The sequence below is a fragment of the Osmerus mordax genome, chromosome 1 (assembly GCF_038355195.1).
Source record: "Osmerus mordax isolate fOsmMor3 chromosome 1, fOsmMor3.pri, whole genome shotgun sequence".
Classification (NCBI taxonomy): domain Eukaryota; kingdom Metazoa; phylum Chordata; class Actinopteri; order Osmeriformes; family Osmeridae; genus Osmerus; species Osmerus mordax.
In genome coordinates, this window is record NC_090050.1 from 19556392 (window position 1) to 19573402 (window position 17011).

Genomic DNA, 17011 nt, shown 5'->3' on the forward strand with positions numbered 1-17011 from the left:
TGAAAATGTTGTGAAATGACAGTGACAATAACAGCACAATAAGGGAGCTTGTTGGTCTAGAGCTCTGAAAAGTTATGTATAACAACCTGTTGATAATTCAACAGGCAGGACTTGAAATATAGTGTGTCCAGCTCGGAGGATAATATTCTTATTACCTCACTCAATCACACAATTCTGAGCCAAGTGGAACATGCTGCATGAGGAACAGGCTAAACAATTGTGGTTTGGTTAGCCTACTGTTACAAATGCTTCATTCTGTGAATCTCTTTACTTGTTGAGATTGACTGACTGAATTAACTGAATTATCTTCTGTTATCGTTAGGAACTTAACTCTATTAGTAACACCTATTATTTTTAATACCTCTTTTATAATTGTTTTTCAATAGGTCCAGTACAAAACCAGAGGCGACTCACCACCAATGAAAGGTTATTACATCAAACGCATGTCCCATAAACCCTAAGGACCAATGTTCCTTCTATTTTCAAATCGGCATACGATATGCTATATACCTGCACACAATTCCACATCTTACTTTATTTGCAAGTAAGTTTGCTTGTTACCGTTCAGGTATTTCTACGATACATCTTATTCCAATTTGCTAAGAAAGTCCAACAGTGCTTGGTGGAACTCACGAGGCTTGTCCATGTAGCAGGCATGGCGTGCGCCCTCTAGCTTGAGCACAGAGTGATTTGGGAGCTGAATAAGATTCTTGTGGGACTGGGCCCCTAGATTGGTGTCAAGCGCCCCAAATACAATCAGAGTAGGAGTCTGAAAATAAAAAGGCTCCATTAGCATATGTACATTAATTATATATTTACAATCATTTGTTGTAACTTACAGTGACCGTATACACTCAAACTGTGATAACAAGCATATACATTGTGAACCTTGAAAAATTGTGTCTCGTGGAGGCTGCCCACTAGAGTGCATCATCCAGTTTAGTTTAACACTGTTATTTTCTATTCAATAATTGAGCTTTTTTTTTTTTTTTTTTTTTTTACAAATTATTAATTTATGTTCATATAAGCCTATCAAATGTTGTGTAGATGATGAAGAAAGAGGTAGCTAGTGAAAATGAGCCAGATTCTTGCTACAATTGCAATAAAGATAGTGAATTGTGCCCTTTTGCTTTCATATAAATTGAAGTTGTACAGATCCTAAATACTCTCAGTCTCTTATTAGCTTTTACGGTTTCATTATGCATTGGAAATATAATTGCTACATTTTGAGCATCCTCAATCTTCACATTTGCAGGATATCTCACCTGGATGCCCTGGTACTGTTCAGGAGTATAACTACGTGTTCCTACAGGTGCAATGGGTATGAAGCCATGCAGCTGCGTGCTGTGCTTCATGAGGAAGGGTATTGAGTAGTGTCCACTCATAGAAGGACTCAGCAGCACTGCTGTTCTAACACCCAGTGCCTCCATAAACTTCCAGAGAAGATCCACCCGATTCTGATCAGTCTTAACAGCATCAGAATCCGGTGAATTTCCAAATCCTGTATTGGTCAGACAGAATGAAAAAGTGGCAGATAAATCACAATTAAAATAATTCACTAGGCCAGGCATGTTATGTTCAGTTCTATTCTAATCAATGAAAACAGGAACAAGTAGTTATTTGATTTTGTACTGCATGAATAATAGAGGACTTACATGAAAATCCTAATGCGTCTTCAAAGCTATTTACTGCTTTAAAACACTGTGCCCTGTGACTAAATACTGTATTACTGTTGGAACATGGTTAGAATTTCTTGTCTAACTAAATGTACTTTTAACATATCACTTCGGATAAAAGTCTACAAAATGTTAAGACTGTTGTCATTGTGTTAGAAGAATGTGACTGGCACTTCTACCTGGAAGGTCCATTGCCAACGCTTGATATCCATTAGAGGCCAACAAGGCAAGCGTTCCAAGTTCTTCCCAGGTTTTAGAGGAGAAGGCCTGGCCATGAAGAAGGACAATTTGTAGCCTGTATTCAAAAAAGAAGGACAATTTGTAGCCTGATATATTTGACAGTTGGAGAAATCTCAGATCTTACATAAGATGTAGTTTGAAAGAAATTATGTAAAACATAACAAACTATCAGACATAGAAAGTTGTAGTAGGGAAATCAACCTCTACACTGAAAACAACCGTGAAGAGTAGGCTAGGTAATGGAATAGGCTGCAGGACCGAAAGTCAGTTCTGGTGATGGTCAGTTTACCTTGGAAGAATCTGCCTACCAGATACATCCATGGGCAAAGCTTCCCGAAAGAATAGTGGGGGGTCCCCAGGTAAATGCCCTGTGCGAATGGACACATTGATAGATGGCGGAGGAGGGGGAGAGGCGACCGCAAGCCCCATTCTTTGGACATCAAGGGAGGGTTCCATGCTGCCCTGTCGGATAGATGGCAGCAGCAGGTACAGCAACACCGTAGCCACTAACACCAGCCCGAGCACAACAAGACGATTACGCAGGAAATTCATTTCAGCGAGATGACCTGGGTAGGGAAAGCAGAGGTGTATTAGATAGTTAACTGCGTCATTATTTACATACGGTTATCCATCATTTAGCTACATTCTGTCGCTTGTTGGTAATGGCTTCCTTAGCTGCTTCAACACGTCTACCAGTAGTTAGCAACGTTTACAACATGATCAAATACAAGTTAGAACAACGCGATAAATGATTTTTTCAGAATTATCGGAAGACAGGAGTTGATGATGGGGCTAGTTAATGGGCTAGTATTAAAAGTAAGCAATGTCAATGACGCCAGGTAATGATAACTTAAGCAAACATACATCGACAACAGGACTGGATAACTGGTCTCTGATATTTTTAATCCATTGGGTCCATTGGTTTTCTAGATAGTTTGCTATTACTTGTCCATTGAATCTCACGTCAGAGAGGATTAACTAGCAACCCCCATAACTAGCAAGCTATCGACGTTGACGCGTCTGTAAACAGCTCCCATGTGTGACAGTGGAAGGCAAAGGGAACTGTTCTAGCGCACAAAGGTTCCGCGTTCCCACAATAAAGTATTGAGCAGATTTCTTAGTCAGGAAAGTCACTTTATTCAAAAAGAAGAGTAGGCCTACTTGTAATTTTAAATAAAACATTTCTTCCTTGTTTGAAAAGGTGTAAGATATCGACATGTTTACCATTAAGACACGAGATAGTCAAAAGAAAAGTCCCCTCTTAATTTGATATTATGACAACGAGTGAACAATGACAGAAAGCAGGACCGGGCGAGAGGGTAGTAACTGTATAGGGGATCTTGTGAAGCTGAGGCTTTAGTCTGGTTTTAGTTATGAAACAGGGCTTTCTCTGTCTTCCCAAGCCCATAATATTGCTTTTGGCACTGTGAGATGAACCCCCCCCCCCCCCCCCATATAAACGGAAAATATGCTGTGAATATGTGAAATTTAAAAGAGACATTCAATTGGTGACAGCAGCAACAAGAAATGATATAGGCTACACATGGCATGATTTTTGATTTTCAAGCAAAACCGTATTAAACATGACTGGTTTTACTATAGGTATGGTTTTACTATTTAAACCTCATAAATCCACTCCATAATTGATTATTTTAAAAAATCCAAATTTTATAAATATTGTAATTCAATTACAAATCAGGAACTGCATCCAAGCATAGGATACAGAAGTCATGTTTGAAACATAAATAAAGCAGGCAATAACACAAAGGACTGAATATTTAACAGTTTTGGTTTCACGCAACACAATGACAAAATGGCATAAACCAAAGTTGAGCTTACAGTGACTGTAAGCTCAAGTTTGGTTTATCCTGATATCCAAAATGTATACAACTATGAAAAGCAGACAAGAGTAACACTACACTCTTATTCCTAGACAGAGTACTGTAACACTGGTGAAAGATGGATACATAGCGGCAGAATTCTGGACACAAGTTTCATATTCAGTAAACATGAAAAGCCCATTGCAGCATAAAAGGCGCACAAACTGTTAAAACACGGTGTAGAAGGCTTTTTTTTACAACCCATAAAACACTAAATGCACTGTATGCATTTCATGATTAAAAAAAAACAAGTGTGATGTCTTACTTAAAAACGTAAAATCTAGTAATCCAATCCACAAAATGTAAATGTCTTCCATATAACACACATCATGCAGAGGTCAAGCATGTATGAAGCTTCAATAGAAAAGTACTTCCAGTTTTCTTTCTTCTACTGCTAGAGGACAGTCAATGACCAATGAAAATGCTAAATGATTAGAATAAGGCAGTGTTGACAAAAAGTCTGTCTCTTACTGATTACAATTTGCGTGGGAGAGCCAAGAGAGGTAGTATAATAGCACAGTTCACTTCAAATGAAAGCTTCACAGTGGCAAAGGCACCTCTACAATTGCAGCATTTCTGTGTAACCTATTACATTTGCTACTGCTTTGACATGTTAACATTCAACAAACCCACTGCAACAAACTTCCACCAGTAGCATCATACACAGACCTCCAGGTTTCCATCCACCTATTTAAGACAAGAAAATGACATCTGAAATCAGGTGAATGGAAACTAGGCTACTGGCACACAAAACATCCAGACATTTATTTTAAATCTTCATTCCTTAAGTTTGCATGTTTTACATGTTACAATATGGATCAATACATTTCCTTGCCAGAAATAAGTTACCATTGTCCTTTGTTCCTACTACTGTATACATAATAAGCCAAGCTCTAGTAATTGCTCTTAACCTTCCATGTTGTTTATCATGTCTTGAGAAATTAGTTTAACCTCATTAACCTCTCCTTTCCCGCTGAGCCAGCTGTGAAACCTCAGTGTCCTCTGCTGTATGGTTCGGCTCTCCATCATTGTGCAATATAACTTCTGAAGCCAGGCTGCATCAGTGTAGCAGGGTGAGGAGTCCCAATGGTATTATTAGAGTTAGGGACCAGACAGTTAGGATGGGTGAAGCTCCATTCTGGCCCTGCTCTTTCTGAGCACAGCCTTTGCCCCTGTACCCGCTGTAGCACTGACACTGAAAGTGGGTACGGTAAAGTCCCAGCTCCTCTGGCCCAAGTTGGCCTGTGACTCTCAGGCTGCTGCCCTGGCTGCTGATGGTGTGGGATAAGGGGTTAAGGTGCAGGTACACATCGCTTTCTGAGTGTTTGCGTAGACAGCGGCCATGGTAACCACACAGCTTCTGACTACATAGTCCTGCTGCTGTGGAAACATTGAGTAGGTACCGACCCAGCGGCCCCCCCAAGTACTCATTGAGGCTCGAGCAGCTGGCCTGTAGACAAACACAAATGTACAGAGTTAGTAAATTAAAAACATCCAAACAAAGAGACAAAGCAAAACAGACAGATTGGAAGATAATGGATGCATAAGAGTAGAGATGACATAGGCAGGCTTGTAGCCTCTCTACTACAGATGCCAATTAAAGTCAAGACACCTACCTTACTTCTGGTATAGGTGGAGTCTCCCCAGAAGATCACCCCAGCTGCTCCTAGTGCAACACTCTCGCCAATAGTGGACACCAGGTCTGTCTGCAGACACAAAAAAAGGATTGACAATTCAATCCATAGGACAATTATTTACTCCAACACAGCGTACCCCTCCTCTCTTCCAACAACATGTCTCTTGCCATTCCCCTCTCCTCAGCACCACACCTGTACTGGTTAAGTCTTTCACCAGTTCTTACCATTTATAATATAGGCTTGCATAACAATAGTACTGCAGTAAAATCTGCAAGCTCTCTCTCCTGCGCTCTCAGACAGGTGTCCAAGCGGAAAGGGCTCCAGTAAGAAAGTAAACATTGACGCCCCCGCTGCTTGACAGCAGCTCATTCATCCACAGTTGCCCACAAAAACCTCTGAAAGTTTTGAGTGTTCATTCAAGCTATCTCATTTACAATTCAGATACTGTAGAACTGATTCATTCTTGGAAAACTATGCCAAATAATACATTATGACAATTTCATGTTTATTCCAGTTCGGTAGAGTATTAAATATATATAAGATGTAACCCAATGTTTTTACACACATTATTATTACAGCCAAAAAAACACTACAGGCATTCTGGTGTGTATGCCCCTGGGTAGGCCTAATGCTATTTGATGTAGATGTAGTTGAGCCATATTTAGGTTTAGAGGGAAACAGAGGCCACTCTTGTTGAGCTGACCACATGCAACAGGAAGAAAGTAAATAGAAAATGTGTGTTTTCTATATTTAATCATTTTAGACATAATTGTGTTGACAGATTTTTCATGCAGGTATGCCATAGTCCTAAAGTCATTAAGCCACATGTTGTACATGCTAGTATCTGCAGTACTGGCAGAAGTTTGTAGGTAGATAAAATGCACCCTATTGAAAAATATAAAAACACACACTGGAAACTGTTTGCATTGAGCAAATTAGATCCAACAATGCTCTCAATTGATCAATATTTTAAGATAAATTTGGTAAAAGGTTTTATTCTTCAGTATCATCTCTTTCAGCAGGCCACGTAACACCATGCATTTTAAGTTAGAAACAAGAAAAGTGTATTAAACAGTCAATTTCATCCTTTTGTGTAATCTCACCTCAGTTAGTCGTGTCGGCTCATTGGAATATGTGGGCCGGGTGTAGACAAAGACAGGACGTGCCAATCCATCCCCCACAGACGCTAGACGCATCCCCTCTTTCACCCTATTGCGGACAAACTGACGTCCAAAAGTGGTGGAGCGCAGCATAGTACTCAGGTATACAGACGGGAAAAGGGCTGTGCTTTCAGTCCACAGCCAGGTAAGTTGGTCATTGCGGCCCATCTCCACGTCAGGACAGCGACCAGTGTAGTTCAGTAGACCACTCCTGTAATCATGGTTGTAGCAGTCTGGGAAGAGGTAGAACCCCCACAGCTGGTTGGGCCGTAGGCTTTTGGCTAGTCGCAGGGTCTCCAGCATAAACCTACGGGCTGACAGCTCAAACTCTTGCTGACCCACTCTGCCCACCTGCTCAGGGAGCCAGTCTGGGTTTTTCTGTGCAACCAGTTGACGAGATCTGTTTCTGTACACGTCCTTCACATCCCAATTACGAATCCACAGAGGACGCCATTCCTCCCAGTCAATGACAGCAAGTCCTTTGGCGCTTGTCTCACGTATGTATTTTTGCACACCTTCAGGCATCTTTTCATGATGCTCTGTGAGGCTGGCAGCCTGTGGTAGGCCTCCATTCACTGGAGTGCCATCTAGATTATAATAAGGATATAACCCCAGACGGTCTTTATAAAAGATTGTGAGATTCTGCCGAACAAACCCCTCATTAGGTGAGGCGACAATCTGGAACTGTTCCAATGGGAAATGAACACCATGCCGTGGGCCACAATCCTCTGTTGGTGCATTCCATGCAAGGAGCACAGGCTTTTGGGGAAATAGTGGCCATGTAGTTGGCTTTAGCTCTTCAGCAAGGAGGACATTCCAAGGGGCGAGTATAGCCAGAAGCAACCAGGGCAGCAGGCCAACCAGGGCTGAGAAAGGGTATAATGCAACACCCATGACCATCTGCCCTGGGAGGTGGGGGGAGACAGAAAATAAGAAAGAAAATACACTTTATAATACTATATTCTACTTAATTTCATCATCCATCAAGACATATGTATAGTTACACCAAACAAAAGGGCAGATCCTCCCCAAATGTCAAATTTAGGAGCTCAACAGTGGACATTGCCAAGACCACACCAGGCGCCTTATTCCATACAGTATCAACTTTAAACCCAATTGAAGACATAGGTTACATTACTTTTTAATATCACGACATTAAGTTGAGCCCATGTGTTGTACAAGTATTTTTCATGTTCAGATTTACATTGTTGTGATATTAAATAGTTTTGGTAATGCTGAACAGTAAACGTGGCTAGCTAGGAAGGCTAACGTGGCTTGCTAGCTTTGGACGATGATTGGTGCTAACGATTACAGCTTGCGAGTGCTACCCAGTTAAGTAACGCGAGCTATCATAGACAGCATGCTTAATAAACCGACAGGAAATTTAAAAAATGAGTACTGTCTGGCACAAATCCAAGACCGTAAACTTCAAAGTATAATAACGTAAGTAGCTAGCTAACCAAAGCAACTACTTTTGTAGCATACAAACCAGAACAGCATGACACTATCTTTAGCTACAAATCATACATTATAAATCCAGCAGACAGGTGAAAGTGTTTGTGGGGTAATGTCAACTACAAGCTAGCAGCGGCACATAGATCATGGCTAGCAAGTATTAAATAACAAGTATTTAGGTAACTTTTAGGATACTTTTTGGTCCCACTTACTCTGACCTGCTGCTGTGCTGTTGTTTTGAGGGAGAGAATCTCAGGACACCGGTTTATTCGATTCGTGGGGGGTCAAATAAATAACTAAATGGAAATAAATTCCCATACATGCACCTGTGTATCCAAGCATGATGGATCTATTCCCATACATCCTTTTAAGCTTGCCTATCCATCAAATGTTCTCTCTGTATATTCCTCCCTCCGTGGCATCTTCGGCGAAATTTTCGTGAAAAGGGTTGATCACAGAGCACAGCGTGATTGGGTGAGTTCATTGCTGTTTGCTTCCGGGTACAGGGTTGCAACACAATATTACATACATTCAAATGTAGTGTGGTAAAATACAATTTTATATGCATATAAATATATATATATAATTTTAAAAAAATACTGACGTTTTGGTCTGATTAAAATGTCACAGAATATTTACAAAGACCCTAAATAATGTTAGCTTTTGATTTAACACATGCTTGGTCCCCCTTCTCAAAAGGATTATTGGTTTAGTCATACCATTAAGGCAAAGCATTTTTCTTTTTACCTCTGCCAGACTTTTTATAATGCTAAAATCGAATTGAATGGGGGTTTAATCCAACAATATATTTAATAATATGAGGGAAACATGCCCATGCACAGTCAGTATGTATATCAATGTAAAAATGTATATGAGTATCTGGTATAAATGAAACTCCTTCTTATTCTACCTTTAAGAAGTGTGAACAAATACAATTTCACAGTTTTGACAGTTTCTTTGCCACATACGATTTCACGTCTTACTTTGTATTTGCAACATACAACATGGTGAAGACAACGAGAGGACGCTGTAGACACTGCGTAAAAGGATATTCTAATACGCCCTGCAGAAAGTGCAATCTCCGTCTCTGCTTTTCAGAGGGAAAAAAATACATTCTGATTCATCAAAATATGACTGTTGGGTGATTATTATTAATGATATGTACTGTTATAGTGCTATGTAAGCAATCCACACTCCAAATTAACCATTAGTTGTTTTGTGTATTTGTTCTGACAGTTTGACAGCAAATGCTGAAATTCTGCTCCCAACTAGGCCCAACGTTGCAATATTACAACGTTTCCTTAAAAACGTACAAAAACATATTTTTAAAATGAATCCTTCATTATCTGCATCAGAGGACTCCTACAACATCATCTGACTTACAACCAAAAAAATGTTGACATTGTTTTTATATTTGGGTCTTACAGGGTTAAGTCCTACTGGATTAAAACAATCATACTCTGACCATATAATTGGTAGGTAAATGTCATACAGGCACACAGTTGTCGACATACATAGTAATAATGTGTAACTTGCCAAATAATAGGGTCCTTCTCTCAGCGTAGTTTTTTTCCTCTTGAAGGGGATGTTTTACTCTTTGCTTATAGGCAGTAGAGGCAATAAGAGATTGAGTCTTAAATCCACCTTCAAATTATATTGCAACCTCTCCAAGACCCCACCTCAGTCCCTCCCACAGAAACTGACCTCTTTCTTGAACTGAAATCGCAAGATAACCATAATTCAATCTATCCAGAGAAAGTAGTCTACTTATGCATCTATTCTATTGTTAGAGTGTATAAAGAGATGTTTCTGGCCTTTCTGTTCCATGCTTTGGGTGGCTACCATCAATGCACAAATAAAGCTCTGTAATAGAAGCTCACTAGCACTGTATTGTATTTAGACCTATATTACAATTGCTATCTGGCTTGGACAGAGTGATCAAGTTTACCGTCGGTGTGTAATGTGTAATGTACAGAATAAAAAGTTGGTCTTGTACCCAGGGCATGTGCAGAAGCGCATGAGTCAACGGTTACTGCCAAACTATCATAAGAGAAACATGGACTTGTGAATAACAGTAAATGCATGCACAGTTTGTTGCTGTTGGACTTTATTCATATGACAAATAGATTGATATAACACTGAACAATTGTAAAGTAGAAGTTTGTCCAGATGTTAACTAAGGGTGACATACAAGTTTATACAATATTGTTTTACAAATGTATGTATTTTTCGTAATGTATTTCAACTGGGACAATGTACATTTGCTTTCACAAATGCTTTTGCAACTCTTGGGAATAATCTTTCATTCAACAACACATGCAGTGTCGTAAGGAAGCTGCCTGAACTCTCAGATTGTGTAGGGAGTCCACACAAAATCATTCAACCCGTTTCCTCATTTACCATGTAACTTACCATGTAACTAAAAACATATTCAAATGAAGAGGGCACATTTGTAGAACAGTGAATGTGATTACTTACCAATATGCATCCTTTTGTTAACCCAATCCCTATTTGTTTGTGGAAATATCTTCAAATAACACTGCACTGTTACCTTTCCCTCTTGTGGTGCAGCAAACAAAGTCTCTTAAGTAAAAGTTTTTTGCTCCTCTGCATAGACCAAAACCATTACATAATTCTAATAACATGTAGTGGATTTAAATCCAATACTCTTTTATCTTTTAAGAAAACAAAAACACAGGCAGCTTAACAGGAAACCCTTTCCCATGGAGGATGCATGGTCATAGATCCTTCACACTGTGTCTTTTTCTTTCTCAATAACACACCATCACACACACAGCTGCTCTTTCCTGTGCAGTACTTGCAGTCCTCTCTGAGCTACAGTACACATTCCCTTCTGTGCTTCTGGATTCATGCAGGACAGTAGGACAGGAAAGGCCTGACAAAAACAAAGGAACACTGCCTGACTGTGCCCATCGTGACAATGTGAGAGATAACCACACAGTACATCAACACAGACTTGCAAACTTTCCTAGGTTAAAACTCAGATTACATTTAGTCATTTAGCAGACGCTCTTATCCAGAGCGATTAAAACATATGTTTAGAATAGCTTTTACTGAATTTATTCCTTGATCTGTATGTTTGATTGTATTGTTTTCATCTTGTTTTTTTTGTGCTGTAAGGTGTCCTAGAATGCCTTGAAAGGCCCCGGTGCCAAGGACATGCCACAGTCCACTATACAGGCCCTGGGCGGGCACCTGCTGCTTTCAGGGAAAAACCTGCTTCCACATTCAGTGCATGAGTCAAAACAACAATAAAACATACACAAGTGTAGTGTAGTAGGCTACATATTTCGTTTCCAAGCCAACATTGGGGAAGAAAACAAAATGTGAAGATGAAATAACAAACATTTCTTTTAGCTTAGCTTCTTAAAGTACATTAAGTCACAGTGCCATTGTTGAGGATCATCTGGTGGCAATCATACAAACACAATTTGAATCTGAAACATAGATATACTAGTACACAAATGATGACTTGGACTAGTGCGATACAGTGACAACATGTTTACTATGCCTCTACATTATACTTTACAGTTAATTTAGGATATAAAAGGCTAAGAGCACAAGTTTTAGTCAACTATTCCAAATATCATCCATTGTCACATATATATCCAAATATCCTAACCATGGTAGAGAAACATTGGCTTTGTGATTACATAAAAAAAGAGACCCAGACATAGTAGTACATTGAGTTGTTATTAAAAAAAACAATGCCATTGTAACAGTAATAAATTAACAGTGAAATGTTTTCTGCCACAGCAGCAAAGGAACAGAGGATCTCTTGTGGGATTCATTTAAACTCTGTACATGCATGTGTCTCTAAGTCCTGGTCACATCATGATCACTACAGCCAATTTATCGAACACCACAACATCATGTTGAATTATTCGTATCACAATGACCAGTGATTGTCTACTCCATGGGGATATTACTGATAAGCATAGCCAGCTTCATGCATGATGGTAATTTAAGCAGGCCTTGAAAGCATTCGTTTCCACAACACATGCCTCAAACCCCATGACCCTGATCTTGAATCCTAATCATTTTTCTGAAAGCTCTGAGGGCTTTCAGCAAAATCACATAATTCTACACAATGCCCCTTGCTTCTCAGTACAGATGGACAATCCCTCCCTAGGACATGGTTTACAGATAAGGAAGCATCATCTTAACGCCCACAGTTCAATTTAGACTAGACTTGTACATTCTCCTTGGGATTGGTGGATTATACCAGAAGACACTGCTGTAAAACAAAAAGGGACCATTAGCCGTCATCCTATTTTCACTAACACGATCATACACACAGGACCTGCACTGTATATATTGATGTTTAGTGTAACATAAAAGAAGAAAGTTCTCATAGTTGAAGACATCATTCATACATCACGTCTCCATGAGTATCCTCCTTCCACTGTGTCAAACTGCACAGAAGCCACACCATAGAGTTCACATGCAGAGGCTCAACACTTGTTAAGACAGCCTTTCCACAAAGGGGCATCAAATATCGTCAAGAGGACACCATGGCGTTTCATAGCAGGGTGGGGGCATCCGGGTGGGGGCATCCAGGTGTAGGCTAGGTTGAAGGGGAAACTGGGACGGAGTTGACACAGTGACTAGTCTGAGTCTGGTCTGAAAATGTGCCCAAGGTTGAATCAAACCTCACAGAGAACAACTGGAAAATCCACATGGATGCAGGGGTTCTCCAGCTTTATGGTTCCCTGTGGGGAGGATGAAAAGCGAACAAAATCACTTACCAAACAGAGACATTGTCTCCCCATTTCAATACAGGCAGTACATTTTCTCTAATTGTACACAGAAAAATACATTATGCTATTGCAGTCCTTATGGTTCTGGCTTCAGAAGGATTTGCGATATGGCTGTTACCTGAGGTATAAGGTTTTTCTGAATCCTCTTAAACTTAGCCCTTTTACGTCCATTCTTTGTCACAACTGTCTCTTCGTAGAACTCATGGGCCAAGTCACCATCTTCATCAAAGTATAGAGAGCTGCAGACAAAAGATACACGGTAATCATTATTTGCCATTTGTAACGTAGTGTAAAGTGTAAAGTTACAGGAACATTTGAATGTTTGATCATGCTCCTCTCCACTCATCTAATTATATTGTATTGTATGTGTACCGTGTATCTTCGCTCTGGATAAGAGCGTCTGCTAAATGTCTAAATGTATGTGACAAGATACATTATAACACTGAATTTAGTGTGTGAAATGCTTTAGAATTCATTCAACTTGGATGTCTTATGTGTCATTAATTGATACAGAACTACTGTACAACAGAATACATGTTGATCCATTACTTCTTTGAGTGCAATAAGTCTTGCTCTATTGCCTTCATAAAACTGCTTCCCAGTAAATAGTTATCTGGCTTGCATGTGCCTTGAGAGCATGCCTCAGCGGCTATATTTACCTTCGTCTAGTAAACACGAACGGAGTCGCATTTCGGAAACTTCGAAGTTTTGCCAATGACTGCTCATTTCCTTCTTTGGTTGGATCATCAACACTTCCTGAGCCAGCAAAAGGCCAATAACCTTTGTTTTTGGAGCCACTACCTCCCATCTTCAACTGTAGGACATTATTTACGTGGCCGTAGTGCCCCCAATGGTGATGTGATTCGCAGGTAGCCCTCTGAAAGAGCACTCCAGAGTACGCACACAGTTTTGAAGGCAAATTAGTCTAAAGAATAATGGGGCGAAAAAGAGCAGTTCGGGTAGAGAGGTAGAGAGAGACAGAGGGAGAGATATGCGCCTGTCATCTTCAGCAATTAGTGTATTATTGCACTGTTATGTTCAAACATAGACATTGTTGGACAGGTCGGGCCTCTAATCGTTATAACGCTTCCTAACTATCAAACGAATTTTTTTTTTTTAAAGTTTCCCAGTCAGTAACAGGCCATCTCTAGCTTGAATTACCATTGCACGCTGAGTCTAGTCATTAGTTTAACCAGCTTAATGCTAGTAGTTAGGTAGACTGCTTATTCTACTAACTTTGTAGCAGCTAACGAGTATTAGCCACCTGATCTCACTTAGTAACTACGCGTAGCCTAGCCTTTCAACCACACAAACGGAGCCGTACTCGGCTCCTCGTTATTCGTTAGCCTGACAACAAGCTAGCTAGTTGTTACACCTGCTATGTCATACTATAGAACCCGGGACTGTAGTCAGCATTAACTTATAAAATAAAACAAATATATTTAAAAGCTACCCTAGTCTGACACCTTCAATTTTTCTAACGAAACACGAAATCAATGCTACGACAGTCAAGGCCACCACCACATGACCACCACGTCTTCTGCCCGGCAGCTAGCACTAGAACAAGCTGGGTACTTGACGTTTGAGCTAGAAGCTACAGAGCTAGTTTTAGCTGTCAAACAAACACTTGCCACTCACACTATTACAAGCTACTAGCTAGCTACGTGGCTTGTGTGGCAGGAATATTTGCTTCACAAACGTACCCCGTATCACTTTTTCTAGAGGCTCTGCCTTTCGGAGTTGTATCCTTAACGAGATGAACCGTCCACAGCTAAAATGAAATAAGCTTGGTTGGAATGGTAGGGTTTTTAGCTACTGCTGCAGACAGCTAGTTGCCTCTCCACTGTCAAGCTAGCTGGGTGTCCTGCTTCGCTTCCGTTCCTGTGTGTGTCACTTCCGGGGCAGCGTAGACCAGATGCTGCATTACTAGTATCATCGTGCGACCGTAGTTTTTGTGTGTCTGTAGCATCGACTTGTCTGTAGTCGTGCAGCAACGAGGTAAAGGAAGATGTGCGGAAGGACCGCATGCACCCTAGCGCCAGACGAAGTTTGTCGTGCCTCTCGCTACCGAGACCGAGCGGGGCAACGTCGACAACCGAGATGGAAGGATGGGGATTCTGACAAATACCGACCCTCCTACAACAAAAGTCCTCAGTCCATGAGTCCCGTCTTGCTATCCCTGAGACATTTTGATAAGGTATGAGGTTATCCAGATCAACCAATTCCATCCCACCCTGTTAGAAAATCTGCTACAATTCACAATTACAATTTTTTTCTTCTAAAGAATGCCCCAGTTGACGAGTGTGTGCTGGCAGCAATGCGTTGGGGCCTGGTTCCCTCCTGGTTCAAAGAAAGTGACCCAAGAAAGATGCAATACAATACTAACAACTGCCGCAGTGATACATTGCTAGAGAAGAAGTCGTACAAGGTGCTGAGTGAGTCATACGTTACCTAGTTGTTATAAATATCCCACTGATAATGTTCCACAGTGTGTTTTCGCTGTAGACAACTTTGGTTTTGTGTTTGTAAGCCAATGTTTGTGTTTCCCCAGGATCCCCTGTTGAAAGGGCAGCGGTGTGTCATTCTGGCCGATGGCTTTTATGAATGGAGGAGACAGGAGAAAGACAAGCAGCCGTTCTTTATATATTTTCCACAGGTACACAAGCAGGAGAAAACCGAGGAGCCGGAGGCCCTTCTAAAGGAGAATACACTGTGCTCTCTAGAGGTATGTTCTCTTGCGCTAAAAAAAGGTCTGCTCAATCTTCACCTGCTCCATTAACAATAGTAACACTGATAACATTCAGTTATGTCTGAATTTGTGTGTCTGTTCTGCTTAGTTACAACATTGCTGTCTTGTGTAGGAAGACCAAGAGTGGACAGGGTGGAAGGTTCTAACCATTGCTGGGTTGTTTGACTGCTGGATGCCCCCAGGTGGTGGAGATCCTCTCTACACCTACACTATCATCACTGTAGATGCATCCCCTAACCTGCAGTGCATTCATGACCGGTAAGGACGATTCCATTGGGCAGGCATCCCATTGTTCACCAGCAGCAACAGCTTGCAAAAATGTGTTGTGCATGTTTGCTTTGTCAAAATATTTTGGGGGCTTTAGAAGGGAGGCTCATTGTAAGACTGAATGTTACCAACAACATTTGTAAACCAGTATGAACAACAGGTTAAAGTTCTTATGAGTGATATTAACACTGAACTATACTTTGACTGTAGGATGCCCGCTATTTTGGATGGAGAGGAGGAGATTAGAAGATGGCTGGATTACGGTGAGGTGAAGTCATTAGAAGCCCTTCACCTGCTTCAGTCTAAAAACACTTTGACCTATCATTGTGTCTCGTCATTGGTGAACAACTCACGCAACAACTCTCCTGAGTGCCTGCAACCTGTGGATCCTCAGATTAAGAAGGTAACTGTCACAGATTCAAATTATTTGATTTAATAAACTATATCTTATAACATAAATGTCAAATTTTAGTGGTAAATGGTTTCTGGCGGAGATGTCCTTAAACAAATATCCATTAAACAAAGTTAATCAAAAATGCATTACCTTTTAATCTTCTTTTGAAATCTATACAACTATTCCAGGAGCCCAAGCCCACAGCCAGCAGTAAAATGATGATGAGCTGGCTGAAGGGTAGCAAATCCTCCAAGAGGAAGGAGCCAGACTCTGAGGAGACCAAAGAGGAGGAGCATATGGGAGCTCATAACCTCCCTATAAAGACCAGTCCAGAGAAGAAGACCAAGCCTGCAGGGTCCCTCCAGCAGTGGCTGCAGGGAGCTGGCAAGAAGCCACGGACTAACTGAGCAGGGCAGATTATTCATCTTAATTTAGTGCAGGGCTGTCCAATCTTGTTCCTGATGAGCTACCATCATGCAGGTTCTGTCTCCAACCCTCCTTTGTCATGTATCCAGCGGCCTACAGCACTGTAAGTCTCCAGTAACAGGGCTGGTTAGCCTGCCCTATTTCATTAAACGTATATATTTCTGTAGTTAAACTATGATGTGCAAGGCCATGTCTGCCTATGGTAGGTATGCATTTGGTCTGTTAAACGTTTGTACAATATTGAATTAAAACATTTTATTCAAGAATTGTTTTATTATCATTATTACCTCAAACATGGCAAATAGTTTTTCAAAGAATGTAGATGCTATGCATTTACCATTTTAAG

At 40.7% G+C, this 17011-nt stretch overlaps 4 protein-coding genes across 4 annotated transcripts; 1 reads left to right on the plus strand and 3 right to left on the minus strand.

Moving 5' to 3' along the window:
• Positions 1-448: 448 nt before the first annotated feature.
• On the minus strand, positions 449-2932 carry abhd14a (abhydrolase domain containing 14A). Its single transcript, XM_067237597.1, has 5 exons — positions 2781-2932; positions 2206-2482; positions 1856-1971; positions 1266-1501; positions 449-769 (listed from the first exon to the last, which is right to left on the minus strand). Exons 2-5 carry the CDS (start codon positions 2466-2468, stop codon positions 587-589), a joined length of 798 nt encoding a protein of 265 aa, XP_067093698.1. The 5' UTR covers positions 2469-2482; positions 2781-2932; the 3' UTR covers positions 449-586.
• Positions 2933-3382: 450 nt separating this feature from the next.
• On the minus strand, positions 3383-8438 carry LOC136941970 (hyaluronidase-2-like). Its single transcript, XM_067234679.1, has 4 exons — positions 8261-8438; positions 6537-7498; positions 5413-5502; positions 3383-5246 (listed from the first exon to the last, which is right to left on the minus strand). Exons 2-4 carry the CDS (start codon positions 7491-7493, stop codon positions 4857-4859), a joined length of 1437 nt encoding a protein of 478 aa, XP_067090780.1. The 5' UTR covers positions 7494-7498; positions 8261-8438; the 3' UTR covers positions 3383-4856.
• A 3308-nt stretch (positions 8439-11746) lies between these two features.
• tusc2b (tumor suppressor 2, mitochondrial calcium regulator b) lies at positions 11747-14671 on the minus strand. The gene is made up of 4 exons (XM_067250462.1): positions 14533-14671; positions 13489-13754; positions 12948-13068; positions 11747-12781 (listed from the first exon to the last, which is right to left on the minus strand). Exons 2-4 carry the CDS (start codon positions 13635-13637, stop codon positions 12716-12718), a joined length of 336 nt encoding a protein of 111 aa, XP_067106563.1. The 5' UTR covers positions 13638-13754; positions 14533-14671; the 3' UTR covers positions 11747-12715.
• Positions 14672-14727: 56 nt separating this feature from the next.
• On the plus strand, positions 14728-16926 carry hmces (5-hydroxymethylcytosine binding, ES cell specific). Its single transcript, XM_067250252.1, has 6 exons — positions 14728-15026; positions 15114-15257; positions 15381-15554; positions 15691-15836; positions 16056-16248; positions 16428-16926. Exons 1-6 carry the CDS (start codon positions 14838-14840, stop codon positions 16644-16646), a joined length of 1065 nt encoding a protein of 354 aa, XP_067106353.1. The 5' UTR covers positions 14728-14837; the 3' UTR covers positions 16647-16926.
• Positions 16927-17011: the final 85 nt, after the last annotated feature.

Excerpts from the sequence above, each read along its gene's own strand:
- tusc2b (XM_067250462.1), bottom strand. The coding sequence starts at position 13,637 with ATGGGAGGTAGTGGCTCCAAAAACAAAGGTTATTGGCCTTTTGCTGGC. Across the intron at positions 13,069-13,488 it reads TTCGTGTTTACTAGACGAAG|CTCTCTATACTTTGATGAAG; the intron begins GTAAATATAGCC and ends TTTTGTCTGCAG. Across the intron at positions 12,782-12,947 it reads AGAAAAACCTTATACCTCAG|GGAACCATAAAGCTGGAGAA; the intron begins GTAACAGCCATA and ends TCCTCCCCACAG.
- hmces (XM_067250252.1), top strand. The coding sequence starts at position 14,838 with ATGTGCGGAAGGACCGCATGCACCCTAGCGCCAGACGAAGTTTGTCGT. Across the intron at positions 15,027-15,113 it reads CCCTGAGACATTTTGATAAG|AATGCCCCAGTTGACGAGTG; the intron begins GTATGAGGTTAT and ends TTTCTTCTAAAG. Across the intron at positions 15,555-15,690 it reads ATACACTGTGCTCTCTAGAG|GAAGACCAAGAGTGGACAGG; the intron begins GTATGTTCTCTT and ends TGTCTTGTGTAG.
- LOC136941970 (XM_067234679.1), bottom strand. The coding sequence starts at position 7,493 with ATGGTCATGGGTGTTGCATTATACCCTTTCTCAGCCCTGGTTGGCCTG. Across the intron at positions 5,503-6,536 it reads AGCCGACACGACTAACTGAG|ACAGACCTGGTGTCCACTAT; the intron begins GTGAGATTACAC and ends TTGTGTCTGCAG. Across the intron at positions 5,247-5,412 it reads CCACCTATACCAGAAGTAAG|GCCAGCTGCTCGAGCCTCAA; the intron begins GTAGGTGTCTTG and ends GTTTGTCTACAG.
- abhd14a (XM_067237597.1), bottom strand. The coding sequence starts at position 2,468 with ATGAATTTCCTGCGTAATCGTCTTGTTGTGCTCGGGCTGGTGTTAGTG. Across the intron at positions 1,972-2,205 it reads GGTAGGCAGATTCTTCCAAG|GCTACAAATTGTCCTTCTTC; the intron begins GTAAACTGACCA and ends TTTTGAATACAG. Across the intron at positions 770-1,265 it reads AACAGTACCAGGGCATCCAG|ACTCCTACTCTGATTGTATT; the intron begins GTGAGATATCCT and ends TTTTATTTTCAG.